We start from the raw sequence: 19,422 nt of genomic DNA, 5'->3' as shown, positions 1-19,422 counted from the left end.
CATTACTTAAAAAAAATGCAACAAACTCGCATAACTGCAACTGTCATTAGGAAATAAAAGGTATTTGGACTATAAGGTGTCACAGAGAACATTAAAGCATCAGTCAATTTTGGGGTAGTCTTTTCAAAAGAGTGTGGTTGAAATAAACACGAGCCGCTGATATGATGAGCAAGGTGTTGACTTAACTGGGGCAAACTAGAAGAAATGCTGCACTCCAAAACACTCACTGTTGTATTAATGGAGTGGTATTATACTGTATTACATACATACCCTTTTGCTCCATTTCTCTAAATGCTTCTCAGCCCCTTTGTTGCTGGTAGCATCCTTTGTTTTGTGTATGTTCTTATTTTTCCCAACGATACAAAGAACATTCCTCCGGAGCTGTATTGGTCCATATGCAATAACATGAGAAGAACTAGTAAAAACAGAAGTAGTGAAGGAGGGTAAATGGTTTCTTATTAAATTGTTCACTTACAGAAGGACTTTTCTGTTATGCTTTTTTGTACATGTATAAAACCAATAGAACTCTCTGTAAGTATTCATGGATTATGAGAAAACCGGGGATGCTGACTCTAAAGAGAAGAATAATCTTCTAGGTCAAACTTCTATGTTTAAAGCATGTTTTTTTTCTGAGACTTTGTTTTAAATAGAAGGTTAATGATACAATATAAATAGGATCATTATTTCAAATGCATGATGTGTACAAAATAAAGTGACTGAAATAGGTAACTGACTTAGGTCCCTGTTTTTTTGTCAGCCTTCTAGCAGTGGCCGAGCTGCGGAGCTCCTCGCCAAAGAACGTGGAACAGTGCCTGGGTTTATTGGCTTTGGAACATCTCAGAGTGATCTAGGATACATTCCTGCAGTTCAAGGAGCAGAGGAAATAGACAGCCTTGTGGATGCTGACTTTCGAATGGTGTTGCGAAAACTTTCTAAAAGGGATATCACAACAAAATTAAAAGTAGGTGTACCCTTTGTCCCTCATAAAAAATTTTTATTGGATAACTACATTTTTGTTAAGGATGGGGGAGGAATATATCAAGGTAGCTAGTACTAATTTCATATTGATAAATTTGCTAGAACTGCAATCCAGAAGGTATCTTGGAGGACTTACAAGAAGGTCCATCATGCAGTGCTGATGGAGCATTCATAAAATTAACTCTATAGATGCTCAGCTGCAAGAAATGAATTGGTTTTTGAAAAAGGGAGTTGAAATGTTTGATAGAAGCTGGTAAATTGCAGAACATATCTGTCTGACTTCTTAAATCATGCACTTGATGTCTTGATTTTAGGCTATGCAAGAGTTTGGAACAAAGTGCAAGGAAAGAGAAGTGGAAGTAGTTAAAGGTGTTCTTCCTTACTGGCCAAGAATTTATTGTAAAATCTCACTAGTAAGTATTAAAGTATTAAAATTAAAAACTACTCTGGATACTTCCTGTGAAAACCTCTAAGGCAGTCTTTATTGATATATCTGACTTTGTTGGAATTACTGGCTTGTTCTAGGAAAAACATGAAGTTGAAGGAAAGTAGTGTTCTTTATTGTGGAGGTGTTTCAGTATTGGCAGTAAGTGGAATCTTGAACTGTTAATGCCTGGGCTGTACTTGCTGGATGGAGGTAGCTCTTTGTTAGACCTTTATGTTAAAAAGATGACAAGATATTTCTTCTCATGAAAAGTTCTTTTATGTGGATTCCGGAACAGCTAAAGAGAATGTACTGTTCAGTTAACATAATAATAAATCTTTTTGATCTATGACTAATATCTGACCAGACTTAATATTACAACCCGCCACCCCCCCCCGCCCTGACGTGAAAAGGCCACGTGTAGCCAGATAACCCATAGTTTTCTGATATATTTACTGATATATTTAATACATCTCCAAACATTCTGGACTAGCTACTGTTGGAAATGTGATATTGGACAAAATGAATCACTATTCTGATCCGTTAGAGCAATTCCAAGTACGTATTTCAGAAGCCAGGAGCACAGAAAGTCATGATGTTGTAAATTCATACACAAATAATGGATAGCGATGCACAGTTTGTGTAGGTTTATGGTCGTTTTAATCCAAAAATTGTCTTCAGAGCTTTCTGTTTCTCTTGCCTCTTGTCGTTCTGTTAAATGCTTGTATGAAATAGAAACTGTAGTTAGGGATATCAGGAAAAGGTTACAATTTTGAATGTACAACACACTGGGAATAGAGTGCTGCTAAGTTAGGACTCTCCCCTCATCTAGGGATATGAAGACTTTTTTGTCATTGTTGTTGGATATTTTCAAATCTATATAGCCCAATTCATTGTGAAAATGGCTGAACTGAGAGACAGCTTTTTTTTTTTTGTCATCACTTCTGCTTTGAAGTACCTGGCATCAAAGGTACATTTCTTAAAACAATGAACCTTTTTTTTTGTCTTTTTTTTTTTTTTTTTTAACAGGATCATGATCGCCGTGTTCGAGAAGCAACTCAGCAATCTTTTGAGCAACTGATTCTTAAAGTAAAGAAACACTTAGCTCCTTACTTAAAAAGTATCATGGGATACTGGCTGGTTGCTCAATGTGACACTTACTCCCCTGCTGCTTCTGCTGCAAAAGTAGCTTTTGAAAAAGCTTTTCCTTCCGGCAAACAACCTGAAGCCTTAGTATTCTGTAAAGATGAAATTCTTAATGTGAGTTTATACTTCTGTATTTCTTTAAGGGTTTGTGTTGAGTATATGTCAACTTGTAATAAAAGTTTAAACTCCTTCTGTCCCCATCTATTCTTCAAGGTTAATTTTCTTTCTTCCCTGAAACTTCGCTCCTGCTAATGTGAAGAGAAGACTGAGGCAAAGACATATCCTCTATTTTTTTTACTTCCGGTTAGAATGACTGGAACGAGAGGAATGAATATGAAGTGAATTTTCTATGTAATGATGCTCAGTCATCACGTAATTTTGCTGACAGGTAGAACAGAATAATGATGCTGGAGTAGTTTTGCTGCAGTGGTAAAGGATTAAAGAATGCTGAGCAGTGTTTCAGAGAGCCTCTACAAGTCTAGTTCTGATCAAAGTTAATGCTCTTCTGCCAGTCATATATGAAACTGAATTGGCTGAATTTAAAAAGGTAAAAGTTTGCTGGCCTATCATATGCAAACTTAACCATTTTGTTTCATCTCAGTTTGGCTTCTTTTTACCAGAAGTTGGCATAGGACTGCAACTTACAAAGTATTATGAAGTCTTGATTCAAACAGTACCACAGCTACTAATGTTCAGCAGGCGTCAATTAAATTTTGTTCTTGTTCATTAGAATGTCTAAAATGTGTTTAAAAGACTTGACTCAGAGGTTGTGAAGTATTATTGTAGAGCTGTTTCTGAATTAATGTATAAACTATATTATTCACATATAAATTTTGATTCTCGTGTATATATGTATGTAATTTTTTTTTCCTGTAGGTACTTCAAGATCACCTTCTGAAAGAAACACCTGATACGCTCAGTGACCCCCAGTATGTTAGCCTGCTTTAATGTATATGGTTTAAGTCTTGGTCTGTATTGGGCTTTCTGTCCTTGGAGGTAGTGGCTTTAGTTTTGTTTCAAGAGACAGAAATTTGAGTCCAAATACCAGCAGCTTTCTTTGGGACTAAAGCATAAATGCTTTTGAAAGTGTTATCAGTTGTGTAATTCTTATTTCAGCTCTTTTAGGAGTAGCATTTTTGAATAGCTGGAAGATGAGATGACTTGAAAATCTCTTTTTTTCTAGCACTTTATAATGTAATTTGGGAGTGTTAGAAGCTATGGAAAGTTTACATATTTACATTGCTGGCATCTGAAAGCAAAAGAAGAACACGGAAAAAGTGAAGACAGTTTAGAAGAGCTTGAAAAGCCTACTGATTTATTTATGGTTCACTTTAATTTTGTTTTGTTTTGTTTTCTTCTGTTTTCTGAGAACTGTACCAGAGGAAGAAAGGGAAGCCAAATTTTTCCGGATTCTGACCTGTTCCTTGTTAGCTTTAAAAAAGTTGCTTAGCATGTTGCCAAAGAGAGAGATGCATTCATTGGAGGAAAAGTTAATGCCACTTCTGTCCCAAAACAAATTTTGGAAATATGGCAAACACAATGTACCACAGGTGACTTTTTAATTTCTTCTTTATTTTGGTTGGTTTTAGTTAAAGATAATACACTGAACCTAAGCAAGTATTAATTACTTGTATTCTACAAGAATGAACTTTGTACTTCACTGAATTATGTTTGCAACAGCCTTCAGGTTTCTAGGCCTTAAATAGACAGTATTGCTCTAACATTTGTCAGATACACTAATTTGTTATTTCCATGTCACCGTCCTCTACTTGGCAATCTGCTGTCATTTCAAATTCATGTAAAAGATACAAACTGTGTCAGCTTACTGCATGTAGTCTTAGTGCTTTTGCATTTTCATTTTTTTAAAACCATTTTTTTGGTCTTTGGTCTGCTAAGACCAATAGTGCATGGAGTGATGAATTGATTCTGGTAGTATTTTGTTAAGTTTTAAGGTGCATTTTGGAAAACATCCCTTTTGAGAAGTATATTAAAATAGTTGATAACCATTTTATCAATAAACAAATTACTTTAATATTTTAAACAGGCTTATCAAATAATTTCTTTATTTTCTTCATTTTTAATAATATTTAAGCCTTTGCTGATGTGGTAATATGTGGGGACCGTGTGCTGTAAGTTACAGGGGCTTTAAAAGGAATGTTATGAACTACACATAGTGTAGTTGACAGAGTGTTGTCATTTGACTAAAATTTTGTTTTTTCTGTGGCCTATGTCAGGTTCGCTCAGCTTTCTTTGAGCTGGCTTCTGCTTTATGCCAGTACTTGCCTGAGCTGGTAAAAGCTGAAGCACCAAGAGTTTGCCCTGCTGTTCTTCTCAGCATTGATGACAGTGATGCAGTGGTGTGTCCTGCTCTTTGGGAAGCTGTACTTTATGCTATCACCACTATTGAGGTAATGTGGGAAATGGAAGGGGCAGATATTTTACTTGAATTTAACTTTTGACCAAGTGCCATTGTTCTCTGTATAGAATTAGGAAGAACAGCTTGACTGGGTTTTCTTTATGATTGATTAATAACATGAACTTAACAATGCTACATGCTCCTTCTTCCTCCTTAGGGTTTCACTGTAACTTTCAAATATATGGTGTCCAGCATGCCTGAAAATCAGAGTTGTTTTGTAAGTTTAATTAAATTAACCTGAATCCCTTTGATTAAATATAGTTACTAATAAGTAAAATAATACTTAAAACTTTTTTCTTGGTTCAAAATGGTTACAAAAATAACCTGCAGTGCATTTTTGGTTTGTTTGTTTCCCCTTCTAAATTAATGCTTGGTTCTACAAATTTATTTTTTTTTAAAGTGAAATACCAGCTTTGAATTTATTAGCGGGTTGAGTGGTGTTGCCATAGACAGGGATGTTTTGAGGGTTTATTGCTGCAGATCTCTTTTGTAGCTGCTGGTATAAACTGTTTAACAGTTCATGGGGAAAAAAAAATAATCTTTGTTCAGCTTGCTAAAATATAGGTATCTGGAACTATGATAAATCAGATCAGATGACAAAAACTTTGTGGTGTGTGGGAAAATTTCAAGGTGTTTTGTAATCATCAGAAGATATTTGAGGGGAGTTTTGAAGTTAGTGATGCTTCTAAAGTTGGGATTTTGAAATCATTGGTTATTCTTGATAATAAGAACTCAGAATTAAATACAGGACCAGTTACAATAATGATTTTTATGAAGCATTGTCCTGGTTTTGGCTGGGATAGATTTAATTTTCTTCCTAGTAGCTGGTATAGTGCCATGTTTTAGGTTCAGTATGAGAAGAATGTTGATAACACACTGATGTTTTCAGTTGTTGCTCAGTAGTGTTTATACTATAAAGTCAAGGATTTTTCAGCTTCTCATGCCCAGCCAGCAAGAAGGCCAGAGGGGCACAAGAAGTTGGGAGGGGACACAGCCAGGGCAGCTGACCCAAATTGGCCAAAGGGGTATTCCATACCATGTGGCATCATGCCTAGTATATAAACTGGGAGGATTGCTGCTCAGGAACTAACTGGGCATCGGTCGGTGAGTGGTGAGCAATTGCATTGTGCATCACTTGTTTTGTATATTCCAATCCTTTTATTATTATTATTGTCATTTTACTATTGTCATTATTATAATTGTTAGTTTCTTCCTTTCTGTTCTATTGAACTGTTCTATTGAACTGTTCTTGTCTCAACCCACGAGTTTTACTTCTTTTCCTGATTCTCTCCCCCATCCCACTGGGTGGTGGGGAGTGAGCGAGCAGCTGTGTGGTGCTTTGTTCCTGGCTGGGGTTAAACCATGACAATTATCCTTAAAGCAGTAGTAAAGAGAAGCCTTCAATTGCAGTTTGCTAACAAGGAAGGTCTGTTGATTTTAAACAATACAGAAACAGTTTTATCATATTAACTTCTTAAATTCACAAGCTGAAATAGGGAGAAAGTGATTTTTAAAAATACTGGCAAGTGAATTTTAAATTTTACAATAACTTGTTTCAGGCACAACATAGGGAGTTAGATTAAAAGTCTAGCTTGGGAGTTCTTCCAAGGCAACATACTATTATTTAATTTACAATAAATGTATTTCTTTCTGTAGGACTGTTGGAGTCATGTAAATGCCAAAAAGGGAGTTCTACCAAAGCTATGGACAGTGCTTCGAGAAGGTGGACGAGGACTAGCTACTGTTATATACCCAAATCTCTTGCCGTTCATTAGCAAGGTACCTCCTGGCATTGCAGAGCCAAAGCTGGAATATTTCAGAACTTTTTTCAGCTCTATAATTCAAGGGTATGAACAACCAATTTTTTATTTTTTTTTTTTTTTTGCAATCAGTCTCTCTTACATTTGGAAATAGGTGAATTAATCTTGTTTAAGCATTTAAAGTATTTAAGTAACGTATCATTTGGCTTGAGGATATTTAAATACACATTAATTGTTTATTTAAGAAAAGACTATTTTCACTGTGATATTTGAAAATCTTATTTTTAAAATATTTTTAAATATCCAAAGCTAGAGTTAGTCCTTTGTGGCTGTCTCCCTGTGTTCTTAAACCTTAAGCCTTCTTTTTGATTTTATTACCTCTTCCTTACCTAAAGCATTCTTACGGGGTTTTTTTGTGTCAAAGTTTCATGTTTATTCCATGATAAGTTATAAAATGGGAAATAATATAAAATTAAGAATGGCTTTAAAGATATCATCTTCTTGTCACCAGTGTGTAATTATTACAGAGATTATTGGGGATTAGCATTGTGATTGTGAAATTTCCTATATGCAGGAACTTTAATTCTTGTGATACTGATTTTTAAAGGATTGAAACTGCTATCATTTTTTTGCCTTTAAAATACATCAAAACCACCTTTCTATCAAATCTCATTTAAATAGATGCATGTGCATTGTGTACTCAAAAGCATAGATAAGGTATTTTATAAAGCACTAAAATGTAACTTATTTAAACAAAACCCAATTCTCAATTGATGTTGGTGTGGCCGTTAGCAGAGCTCTTGAAGAAGAGATTTATGTATGGGCTGGTTTTGAAAAGTGTATAGAATTTTATTACAAGTAGTAAAGTGGTTGTAATATTTGTGTGGTAATTTGTGTGGTCTAACTTTCATTAAAAAGCAAATGAATCACAGTTGTTCAGACTCAAAGTGGCTGTGTTGAAACTGTCTTTTGGTGGCTTTTTGTTTTAGTTTTTTTTTTCTTTTTTCTGTAATGACAGAAAGTGACACTTGCTAAACCTCTGTGGTGTGTGTAGAAAATTGCAAAGGAGTTTTGACAAACAGCTGAAACAGTAAACAGTATACATGACTGCATATGTTTCCTGTCTTTATATAGATATTTTTTTTATGAATGCTAAAACTAGATAAAAAAGTTACTTTAATATTAGTTATATTAAATGCCTAGAATTATTGTTTTGACCCTTTAAATATATTCTACTGAAATTGTTTTGATCTCCACTCCTATCAATGATTCTGTATTCTCCATATTGGTGTTTTCTGGATGAGAACAACATAACCAAGGTAACATTTGTTACGCACATACTGAGTTTCTCAGTAGCATAGATGACTGAGTGTGCCCTCCCTCCAATGTTGCCTTTCAATAGGTTGTCAAGTGAGCGAGCAATAGCCAGCCCTTCAGAAAGTTCAGCAATTATAACTGCATTTATGGAATGTCTGCGCTTTGTCATACTACAGAATCTAGGTGAAGAAGATGACCAAAGACAAATTCATCAAATGCTTATATATGACCAGGTATTTGTTAGAAATACTCAATGTTGTTCTGTGTAAACTGAATAGTTCAAAGTTAAGGAAAAATGTAAATTTCTGTAAGGATTTACTTCTCTGTTGGAAGTTTTACTAGATTTTATGGAAAAAATAATGTTACTGAATTCAGTCAATTTTTTCCTTCCTATAATACCATCCTTTTCATTGTGCAGTTTAAATTGTGTATTTTTATTAAGTGTTCAAGCATGAGTAATTCTGATGTTTTTGGAATTGCTTCCAGAAGGTTTTTCAAAATTATAGCATTTTCTGGTATTATAAAGAATAAAATGATCATCTAGTTGGATCACTGTTCTTTAATAATCTTTTTGTCTTTATAGCTAATTCCTCTTACCGATGCTGTACTTAAGGAGCCCAGGTTACAAAATGGACCGCTATTTTATCAAATAGCAGAAACACTGAGCTGCTGGGAAGCTAAAGCAGAACTCTCCAATGATAACGGCACTGATGAAGTTTTCAAAAAACTGTTGTCAGAGTTTTGGGGCCATCTTTTAAAAATGTGTGTACTTCATGTCGATACGTTGGATGCTGATGAGAAATCGCTATTTGCCATATCTAGTATGCTAGAAATTCTTCAGAATCCAAAGCGTGCTACAAAACCAAACAGAAAATCTCTAAAAATCAGATTTAGAGATGAGGATGAATCTGAAAGAAACACAGAGAATGGAAGGCTCACAGAAGTGAGAAATACTGACTCTGAAATGCAGGCTGATTTGTGCCATAGTTCGCTTCTAAGGAAAGAACCTTTGGAGAATTTAGTCTGCAACCTTGCTGAACTGAGTATTGTGTATGTCAATGAACAGAAGTCAGAACAGCATTTGAAATTTCTCTCTGCCCTGCTCAACTGTTTTTCTTCAAACAGAGTTTTTCAGGTACTTTTAGAGCAGCGAAATGATGCAAGCTCTGCTCAAGCTGAATCCCAAAATGAAATGAAAGGTCATCATGAAAGTCCATCTGTACAATTTCTGTATGTGAATTTAATAACTTGGCTGAAAGAAGATTGGAGGAAAGACACCCATTTTCTGGTTGATGTTTTGTACAGTGTGCTTAACTGTTGCAATAGTAATGATGAAAGGAAAATAATTCTTGATGATTTAACAAAGGTATGGCTCGTACATTTTGTTACTAGTTTTTATCAAAGTGACTACTATTTTTTGTGGGCTGTGATTGGTTAATAATTTTATGTTGGGGCTGTGCAATGGAAGATGCTCTATGTGAACTTGGACAGGTTCAGCATAAGGAAGGTAAATTTAGGAAAGGTTGATATGACAGTGGGGTGGAAGGTTATAACATAAGTCCCTTTCTACATGGTACAAATTTTAAAAAAAGTAACATCAGGATTTCTCTGTTCTTGCTTCTTTATACAGTGTGCTTTTATACTAGTCATTGGTGGCCTTTCTTATAAATACAGTCCCTTATTGATCTGTGTGGTAGAGAGAGACTTGGAAGCCAAAAATAATTTAATCAATAACTTTGTTACTGAAACTTATCAACTTCTGCTTATCCCCTGCAGAAAATAAAGTTGTAAAACAAACAGTTAAAATGGCATTAAATACTTCTTATTCGGCAAAGAATTTTTTAAAATTGTGGAATTTTGTTTTCCTTTTCAGATGGATCTGAAATGGATTATTTTTCTCCAGATAATTCAAAAGGTACCTCTTAAAAGACTTTTTTTTGTTCTTGTTTTGCATAGTTTTAGCTTTGAGAGTTACATGCGTTTGACTTTTTTTATTTTAAGTAGCAACAACTTCCATAGTTTGAAGATCTTGTAGTAATAGTTTCAGAGTGTTGTCTGTTTTAACAGCATTTAAACCTGCATTTAAATTTGGGGACAGTCTTAAGTGAAATGATGATGCCAAACCAAAAGCATCTTTGTCCCCTCTATTTTTGGTCTGTTTGCTCTTTGAGCCAGAGGGATTCCTGATTTGTTTCTGCTCATCCCCTCTAAGCTAGAGAGAATGGAGTTGGGTATTAGACCAGTAATCTAAAATGATTATTTGTATCATCACGCTTACATCGTGTGACAAGTAAAAGACAGTAATACCATTTTTTCACATGGGATGTAGAGAGACTGACATTTAAGCGATTGCCTGGGATAAAATATGAAGTGTATTACAGATTTTTGGACAAGAATTCATAGTGCTTTATTTACAATCCAGTGTGTTGACCATAGTATCTTTCCTCACAGATACTGTATATTTTAGGAATCCTTAGTTTTTATGATTTTGGAGCTTATAATGGCTTATCACTAAAATAATGTTTTTCTGATTTATGACCTTCCATTTCTTTTTGGAGAAATTCAGGTGTTGTAAATAGCTTTTATCTTGTAAATAGATTTTATTTCAGCTAACCTGGTCATCCAAAACTTATCTTTCTAACTCCAGTGTAGGCATTCCCTGGGCTCTGTAGTTGGAGAAAAGGACAGAGAAGAGCTTTCAGAAGATGACTTGTTTTACTCTAAAGTAGAGGTCTGACCTAGCCATAATTTAATATCTCTGACCAAAAAGAAAGTTGAAAGGATTGTTGTAGACATAAACACCTAGAGACTTACTGTTTATGACAGGTTATATGATTCCCACTCTGTGTGTGCAAGTTTGACATATTAATCTGATGCTTAGTTAGTAATAAAAGTTAATACCCTCAAAAGATTATTAGAATTATTTCCTTGTGAATTCAGGCATGCTCAAGCACAACAAAACTTTCCTTAGTCTCTGACTGGCTGAAAGGAGATACACTTGGAGAAAGACTTGTAATGCTGGCAGATGATCTGTGTCACCTGGGTTTAAAACCTATGGCAGCCTCATCAGAATCACCCTCTTCAGAAAGGTGGACGCTCCTGAGCTTAGTGTTGTCACAACACATTAAAAATGGTAAGCATATTTATTCCTTGGAGTTTGTGAAGTGTAAATACCGCACGTGCGCTTTGTGGAAGGTTGAAAGGAATTTGAGATCTTCCAGAATACTTAATTTGTATCAATTTGTAACATCTAGGCTTTCTTCTGTGCTGTTTGTGGGGGTTTTTTTGTTGGTTTTGTTTGTTGTTTTTTGTGGTTCTTTTTGGCAGGGACACACACACACCTGTGTGTATGTCTTTTTTTTTTATTACCTGAGCCAATTAACCATGTCCAGTTTAATTTTGTAAACACTAACTTGCAGCAGCGACATTGCAATTCTTTTGGTCTGTGTTGCTAAACGAAAGTCAGTTTAAAGAACTGATTCACATTTCTGAGTCTGGAAAACTTAAGTTTGATTTATTAGCTGATGTGCTGTAAAAGAATATTAATTTTTAAATGATACCATCTGAAATTTACCTTCAAAACTAGAATATACAAAAATCAATGGTTATGGACCTATCTGTGCATTGGTAATGCCTTGTTACGAGGCCTGTTAATTGCTTTGAGCTATTTTCAGTTAGATTCATGTATTTAAAAAAAAACCAAACGTGTGCACTCATGCTGTATATGTAATCTAGTTTTTATTAATAACATCCTATTTCATTTCCTCCTTGCATTTTGTGGTATCTGTGATACAGGCTTCTAGTGGAGTTCAATTTTCTTGATGTTTTCCATGTAAACTTGTCATTTGTGTTTTGTTAAACTTAGCATTTGCTTTGATCCCTGAGGTAACATACTTCAGTTTATCTGAATGCTGGGCACTTTTGTGGTGCTTTCAAGTTTCAAATAGGCACACAACAAGTTGACTGCAGTGGATGTTCATAGATAGTACATCCCGAAGGTGTTGTAAGATTGTTATTTCTGTTACTGGAACTTTTGATGTAGAGGAGCATCAGGAAAAACTGTTCCAGAGAGAGTTCAACAAACTTCCTTGCTTGTGAGTCAGGGGTGTCCTAGGGCTGACTGTCCAGTGACTGCTTTTTGGCTCTAGAACTGGAGCTATTGTTGAGCTCATTTTGTGCTGGGTGCTGTGTGACCTGCTCTTAGGCATGTTGGATGAAGTCCAAGAGACCTTCAGGAGCTATGGTAGTTCTTGACTTAGTGATTTAGGCCAAAGTGGAGTATGTGGACTTTCAAAAAGATTTTTTTGTGATATCTCTCATCTAAGTTTCTCAAGGTAAACTCAGAGTGAATGGAAGGGCCTTTCATGGATCAGTAACCTAACTGATGATAGCAATTAAAGGGGAAAAAGGATAAATACTGAAAAGATAATTGTTTCTGATAAATTATTCAGAGTAATCAAAACTGAAACTTCACAGAGCCGTAGCAGTGTGTTGTGATACAAAATGATTAACTGATGTAATTACAAATGAAATTCAAACCCAATAAATACCAGAAGTATACATGGGAAAAACACAGTTGTGACTGTATCTATTCAATGATAGGCTCTGAGCTGTTAAAACTCAGAAGAGATCTTTAGTCATTGTGATCGTTCCCTGTAAGTGACATGTTGGTGCTCAGCCATAAAAAAGGAATACAGGTGGTTAGGAACTGCTGTGAAAAGAACAGAGGACAAATGAAAATTATTATGGCACTGGTGTGTCACTATCTTGAATACTGCCTGTAGTTCTGGTCACTGCAATGTTCTTGTTCACCTAAGTACTTTTGAAAAAAAAGTGTGATAGTATTAGAATATGCCCAAAGAAAGATGGTTAGGCAAATACTGTGGCTTCTGCTTGTAGAGGCAATAAAACAGACTAGAATTTTTCAGCTAGCAATGGAAATGATTGGGGATGTATTTGTGGTAGAGAGCTATAAAATCATAATTTGTATGGAAAAAGCAAATAGGAAGAAGTCTTTCTGTGTTTCTTTGAATGGAAGAGCCTGAGGTTGCTTACAGATGTTGAGATAGCAAGCTTGAGGAAATTTCATAATTAAATAATGGAACTTATTGCCACAAGAGTGGAGTTTGAGGATAAATGGGATTAACCTACTTGGATCCAGTGAGGAAGGGACTAAGCATATTCATGGAAGATTGGTCTGATTGGGTTAATTATATGCAATGGTCTAGGTGTAATCTCTGGCTCACAATTGATTGCCAGAAGCTAGGAAGGCATAAAAGGGGAGGGATCACTCGGGACTTGCTCTATTTTATATAGCTTTTGTCAAAGCTGCTTCAGCTGGTTTAGAGAAGGGATGCTTGGCAATGTGAAATTTTGGCTTGGTGATCCTAGATGGTTGTGGAATAAGAAAAAAAGTTTAGGTATACATTAGACTGAAACTACTTTGCACTTTATTTTGCATTCAAAATTAGTAAATAAGAAAAAAATCGGTACCTATTAACGTCTTTGATCATGTTTAACAAGTAATCAAAGCACACTGTCCTTTTCCTCTCCCCAATAGAATCTTTGATTGGTGAAACTTTTGTTGAAAAGATTATTGATAAACTTCAAGCAGCTCTGTCTAAAGCTAAGGATCTTTCTGAAGCTGGAAATACTGAACCATCAGTATCTTTCATCTGTGATGTAGCCTCAAGCTTTTTCAGCTCAGTTAAAGGGTGTTTACTGATGCCATCCTCAGAAGATTTGCTGCTTACCATCTTCCAATTGTGTGCTCAGAGGCAGGATGCTATGCACTTAACAGGTAATTTGGAAAAAACTTCAGCCAAACTTTTTTGTAGTTGGTGATTACATTTAAGTTATTCTTCATGAAACAGATTCAAGTATATAATAGAATATTGAGTTCAAAGACATTGAGCACGTGCAGCTGTAACTGATATGAAAATTTATGCTTTAATTTATAATGCCATTAGTTACTACAGCACATCAAGTCCTGGATGTCTTTACAAGGATTTTAAGCTTTTTTGATGTTAGTATCCCTGTGCTTCAGCTGTCTTTGAGGCTGTGATATTCCACACTTTCAGGGGTGTTACATAAATTTTTTAAGTACAAAGAATGAGCTTTTTTTAATTATTTTTTTTGTTGTTCATTCTGCAGTGTGCGAATCCTATAAAAATGTGTGCCATCACTTCATTAAAGATACATCTGTTTGTTCTGGAACTATTTATATTGGTCAAGTTGCTGTGGCAAATTGTGACCCATTCTTCTTCTCCACCAGTGTCTCATTTTGAGACTGAGAACCTGACTTACATTCTTTGAATGCAGAATTTGAGAGTGATAAATTAGTATACGCATTTACCGACATAGATACAAAGGAGGAAATGTTGCAGTGTTGTTGTAAAAGTGAAGTAGGACAACACTAGCCTGAAAACCACGGCTGCTTTGCAAATGGCTATTGATGTTGTGAATGATCAGTATTTCAGTATTTTAAAAAGTTCTGCAGTTTTGAAGACCATATGGACATATTGTAGTAGACAACAGGAACATCACTCTTATTCTCAAATAAATATTACCTGTGTGTCAGCATTAATTTAAAATTGCTTTACAACAAGAAACTTGTATATTTGCCCTTGGTAGTTACTGCATGTAACCACATAGAGAATTCTTTTCCTGGCCTAGGACCTTTAGGTGTGATCGTTGCTGTATGCTGTAGGTTGTGATTTGAGTTTACCTGTTTGTGGTGGTTTTGCTTGTCTGTTTGTTTTTTTGTTGTTTTTTTCTTTTCTTTTCCCTACAATAGATTTACTTGTATGTAAATTAAAACACACTTGGATGTCTGGTGTAAGCTCACTTGTGCGTCAACTTCGGAGTATGCAGAAACAGAGTACCTTTTTGCATAAATCTGCACTGTGGGTCAAGAATCAAATTCAGTCTTCCTCTTTGGATGTTAAAAGGTAGTTGTGATGTACATGCCCTTTCATAATATGTTGTTCTCCAAAACAAACTAAGATCAGTGCTATACTACTCTTTATTTAATTGTCATCTGTGTTACTGAGAGTTTTTCAGTCTGTCAGAGGAGGGAACTGTGGCATAGAGCATAACTTCTTAAAGCGCCATTAGCATAGCACCTATATAGCATTGCTACAATGTATGTAGCATTGTATCAACGTAAAATAAAGCAGCTTGCTTTTATTGGATAGTGCCAAACTTGTTTTCAGTGTTTTCTCCTTTTCTCAGCCTTCAGGTTTTGATCTCTGCAGTTAGTGATTTGTTGTCTAAGCTTATGGAAGCTGATGGACAGTCTGGATATCTTGTGGGAGCTTACGTTGAGCATGTCATGCCAAACAAAACTGAGTGGGGGAAATTGCGCGAGTCTCTATCCACTGAGGTATGAAAATGGTAATGGACTTGCACGTGGTAGTCGATCTTACCTCAAGGCTCTGTCCTGTAGGGTAATAGGCATTCTTTATTTTGACATGGCACTGCAGTTATGAATACGTGTATGTCTGTGTTAAAGGTTCTTTTCAGCCTCTGTCCATGACAGAGGACAAAATCTGTCTTTATGGACCCATCCAGTACTACTGGAGAAAATAAAAAGTTATGGAATTACCCTTTTCTGCATGGAACACCAGCAAATTACTTTACAATGGAGGAATTTTTGTCTGACAGTATACACGTTATGCAGGTGTTCTTATCTTTTAAGTTAATTCTTCTGTAAGATTTATTTTGTGAAAGACACTGATATCTGCAGAGGAACGTGGTATCTGATCAACAAAATGCTGACATACATGGAGTGGAAAGTGGGGAAGGACATAAATTTCCTGTCCAACCACCAATCTTCATTAACCTTAGTATTTCTTGTAAAATATATAGAGTTCTAAAGATACATATTTATTTCTGAGGGAGCAATGCAGTTTCAAGTTACTGCTGTACATTTAGGTTTTTTTAATATGCTGGAGTGGGTGGTCCTCAGCATTGTGCTTTTGGTGTTAATTTGTATGTTTCATGGTTGTTTCTTTTAATAATTCTGAATTTTCAAGGTTAAACAGATCATAGCTCTTCTATGCATCATTAGAATGTCAATTATTTGTTCATACTCTTTTTATGCATGTATTACAGTGGATGCACAAACCTCTTTTGGAAGGAAGGCTTAGTATGAATTGTGAACCTTTGCGATCATGTGTTAAGCTGTGTGGCACAACTAAACTTCCAGGCCATTTGTGTACTTCAGCCTTATTAAGTAAAATGGTGCTACTTGTATTGGAAAATGGTATAGTCCATGGAAGTGATGATGCCGAAAGAAAGAAAATTGATAATATAAGTAAGTTACAATGATAAAACTTAAAGGAATTTCATTTTGTAGTAGTTGTAAATTAATCTGAACTGGTAATCATAAATGAATAGTTAGTTTGACATATAGGTATAAGAAGTCATCCTTTTACCTTTTGTTGTTGGGTTTTGTTTTTTGTTTTGGTTTTTTTTTTTCCCTTCAGTTCTCCTTTAAAAGTATAAGTATGTACAGGCATAGCATTTATATTTCTAGGACCTTTTGTGATTATATACATGCTATCTCAACAGAACTTTGAATTTGGAGAAGTTTGAATTTATGTTGAACTTTAAAGTTGTTCATTGCCAAAACATGTGGTGCATTGGTATGAGTGGGCAATATAGGCACGGTATGTATCCATGCCATCAAATAAATGTCCTGAGTGTTTAGCCATAATGTAAAGATATTTTGAGGCAGCAATTTTTCTTAATTCCACCAGGAGGAATATTGTTTTCTTTTATTTATAGAATGCTGAAATTTAGAGCCAGCACTATCAAATTAACAATTTTATCTCCAAAAGTCTCACCATGATGAGAAGTGTAATTGTTCAGTGTAGGTCTTTGTAAGCTAATGAAGAAACCACATGCTAACTATTAGCATCAAATTTGTTAGTTTTTTTTTTTCCTGGACTTAGATCTTGATTGCTTTGTCTGCAATAAATATATATCTTTAAAAAGAAAAAAAAATAATAGAGAGGAGTTAGAGTTCCTGTCATGCTTGATTCGCTTTAAAATTTCCTGAACATCTAGAATAGATTATTGTAGCTTTTTCTTCTCTTGTATTTTATGATGCAATAGCAGCTATCCAATTCATGCTCTGGAGCACCTGAGATTGTGTGTAAATATCATCTTTTTAATGCATTAAAAAGAACTTGTTTAAAAAAAACAAACAAAAAACCTTGACCTGAAACTTCTTGTTTATGTACTGAATATATTTATCAGTTGTTTGTAAGCAAAAATTTTGTTGTGTAATTAGTTGCAGAACTGTTGTACTCATTACAATGGATTGAAGAATTGGAGAATCCTCCTCATCTGCTTCTGGAATATCATCATATGTTGGAAGAAATGCACATCACATATGAGAAGTTCAGTACACTTAATAATACAACTAGCCTTCAGCAAACAATATTTGAGAGGTATGTAAGAACAAGTAAAACAACCCTTAACACTGTCTTCATATTTTGCATGGTATTAAGTGCCACCATATTTCCTTATGTGCATTGATTCAAATTTAATCCAAACACTCTTGTTGTGAACTCTACATCTGTATATATTAACCAGGGTATTTCTTCTTCTTTGAAGATCAGAGGAACATGGAAGACTCTGGTCCTTAACCATGGCTAAAGTGATTCGTGTGGAAAATACTGTATCCTGTGAGAAGAAACAACTTTTTAAGACAACAGACGGGTATTGCGATACTGCTGCCTATAAGCTTTTAGTTTGTTGCAAATGTTAATAATGTTAAATGATACCGATTCTGATGAATGACAACCAAAGATTGAAAATTTGGTAATATATTTGTATGGTATGTAAAAGTGAGACTTAGTTTAGCGTGTGGGACTGGCTATGTCGTAGGATATTAGATCATTATGAACCAGTTGACATTTTGTTTACAGTTAATTTTTTGGGTTTGTTTCGTTCTTGATGTTTTGCTTGTGTGAATAGGTTTCTGCCATTAACAGAGGGCAGATTGCATACACTTCAGTGTCTATCACCTTTTTTAACTGAAGAAGAAAAGAAAGAACTTGTCTTCCACTGTGTGGCCAAACTTATGACATGCACACAGACAGAGCTTTCCAGCACTGATGGTGAGTATGTTCTTACCTCAGTCCAATTCATTAGAATTTAAGAACATTCTTTTATAATAATGTTTGCTTTTAGAGAAAATATGTTATCTATAATATTATCTTTCTTCCTAGAAAGAAATGTCTTCTCAGTTTGCATATTTCTTCTAGACTGTTTGGTGTAGCATTTTTCTGTCTTAAGGAAGTACAAGCTATACTGCCTGATACAAAACTAGAACTAAAGGATTTAGGCTGATATTGTTAAAAGAATTTTGATATTGCCATACTTCTTGTTTGGTCTATCTTAAACACATCTGTAAATATCAAAGTTTTCAATTCATCATTTAGGCTTTACACAGCATGCAAAAATGTTACTATTATCAACTGGAAGTGTCCTGTTTTTCTTTAGATGCTTTAGCAAGAAATCTTTCACAGTTTATGTATAATTTTTTGAGTAGTTCTTGCAGTGCGTGGGCTACAGTGTGCCGAGTCAGAACAGCTGTACATATACTTCCAGCAGCTTTTGAGAAATTACTTAGAGGTGATTGAGATGAGTTCTAATATTGCTTTGAATATCCTTCAGAAAACCTTTTCATTTTCACAAACTTTTTGCTTTTCAAGAAAATTCTTGGACATGCTCACACACAGTCCTTCTATATGTTTGAATTAGATGCTGTTTAAAAGAAAGAACTTTCTTCTTGGTACTGCTTTTGTGCTTTCTTGCACATGCTTTTATTGATCAGTCTATATATAAACTTGATATTTGATTTTGTATTTTTTAACAGGACTGTGCTTACTTAAATTGAAAAAAAACTATCTTTGGTGACTTTAAACTGTGGACATCTGTCCCTTGGCAGCGTCCTCAGATATTCAGATGAGTTCTTCAAATGGATGTCTTCAAAGTGTGAAAATTTTCAGTGTTGATGTCATGCAGCAATTGAGAGGAATCTTGAATCTTTCTACTGTGGTAGTTTACCTAACTCTTACTCTTTGGACTTAGTTAATCTTTCCCAGCTGAGTGAACTGGTGAACCAACCAAATGCATCTGAAACTTCAAACAGAAAATGGGAAAAAGAATCCTCATTCCTCCCCTGCTGTGGAGTGCTTTTGTTTGTAATCCTGGTCTGCATTTTCCTTTCTGCCACTTCTCATTTTCTTAGGGATTCCTGAGCAGACAATATACACCCAAACTTTCCCATTAAGTGTGATGTAGGTTGTAGGCTTACCATTCAAGTTTTGATTCCTCCCCCCCCCTCCCCCCCGCCTTGCCCCCAG

The 19,422-nt window shown here is 35.2% G+C and overlaps 1 protein-coding gene across 2 annotated transcripts in view; it reads left to right on the top strand.

Moving 5' to 3' along the window:
• Positions 1–19,422, top strand: part of LTN1 (listerin E3 ubiquitin protein ligase 1) — a 32,254-nt gene that overhangs the window by 861 nt on the left and 11,971 nt on the right. Inside the window, exons 2-19 of one of the 2 annotated variants that reach the window (XM_049834749.1) lie at positions 758–961; positions 1,293–1,391; positions 2,432–2,662; positions 3,425–3,477; positions 3,918–4,098; positions 4,783–4,956; positions 6,621–6,811; positions 8,127–8,274; positions 8,625–9,407; positions 9,915–9,956; positions 10,982–11,174; positions 13,602–13,841; positions 14,838–14,991; positions 15,275–15,425; positions 16,157–16,358; positions 17,340–17,499; positions 17,666–17,770; positions 18,029–18,171. In XM_049834749.1, the coding sequence (XP_049690706.1) occupies positions 758–961; positions 1,293–1,391; positions 2,432–2,662; positions 3,425–3,477; positions 3,918–4,098; positions 4,783–4,956; positions 6,621–6,811; positions 8,127–8,274; positions 8,625–9,407; positions 9,915–9,956; positions 10,982–11,174; positions 13,602–13,841; positions 14,838–14,991; positions 15,275–15,425; positions 16,157–16,358; positions 17,340–17,499; positions 17,666–17,770; positions 18,029–18,171 (3,454 nt within the window). Of the gene's footprint in view, positions 1–757; positions 962–1,292; positions 1,392–2,431; positions 2,663–3,424; positions 3,478–3,917; positions 4,099–4,782; positions 4,957–5,025; positions 5,182–6,620; positions 6,812–8,126; positions 8,275–8,624; positions 9,408–9,914; positions 9,957–10,981; positions 11,175–13,601; positions 13,842–14,837; positions 14,992–15,274; positions 15,426–16,156; positions 16,359–17,339; positions 17,500–17,665; positions 17,771–18,028; positions 18,172–19,422 lie in introns of those variants that run through there. The other variant, XM_049834751.1, reaches the window with a different exon arrangement.

The sequence above is a fragment of the Accipiter gentilis genome, chromosome 32 (assembly GCF_929443795.1).
Source record: "Accipiter gentilis chromosome 32, bAccGen1.1, whole genome shotgun sequence".
NCBI classification, from domain to species: Eukaryota; Metazoa; Chordata; class Aves; order Accipitriformes; family Accipitridae; genus Astur; species Astur gentilis.
The sequence above is the reverse complement of the archived record's forward strand: the minus strand, read 5'-3'. Positions and strand labels throughout refer to the sequence as shown.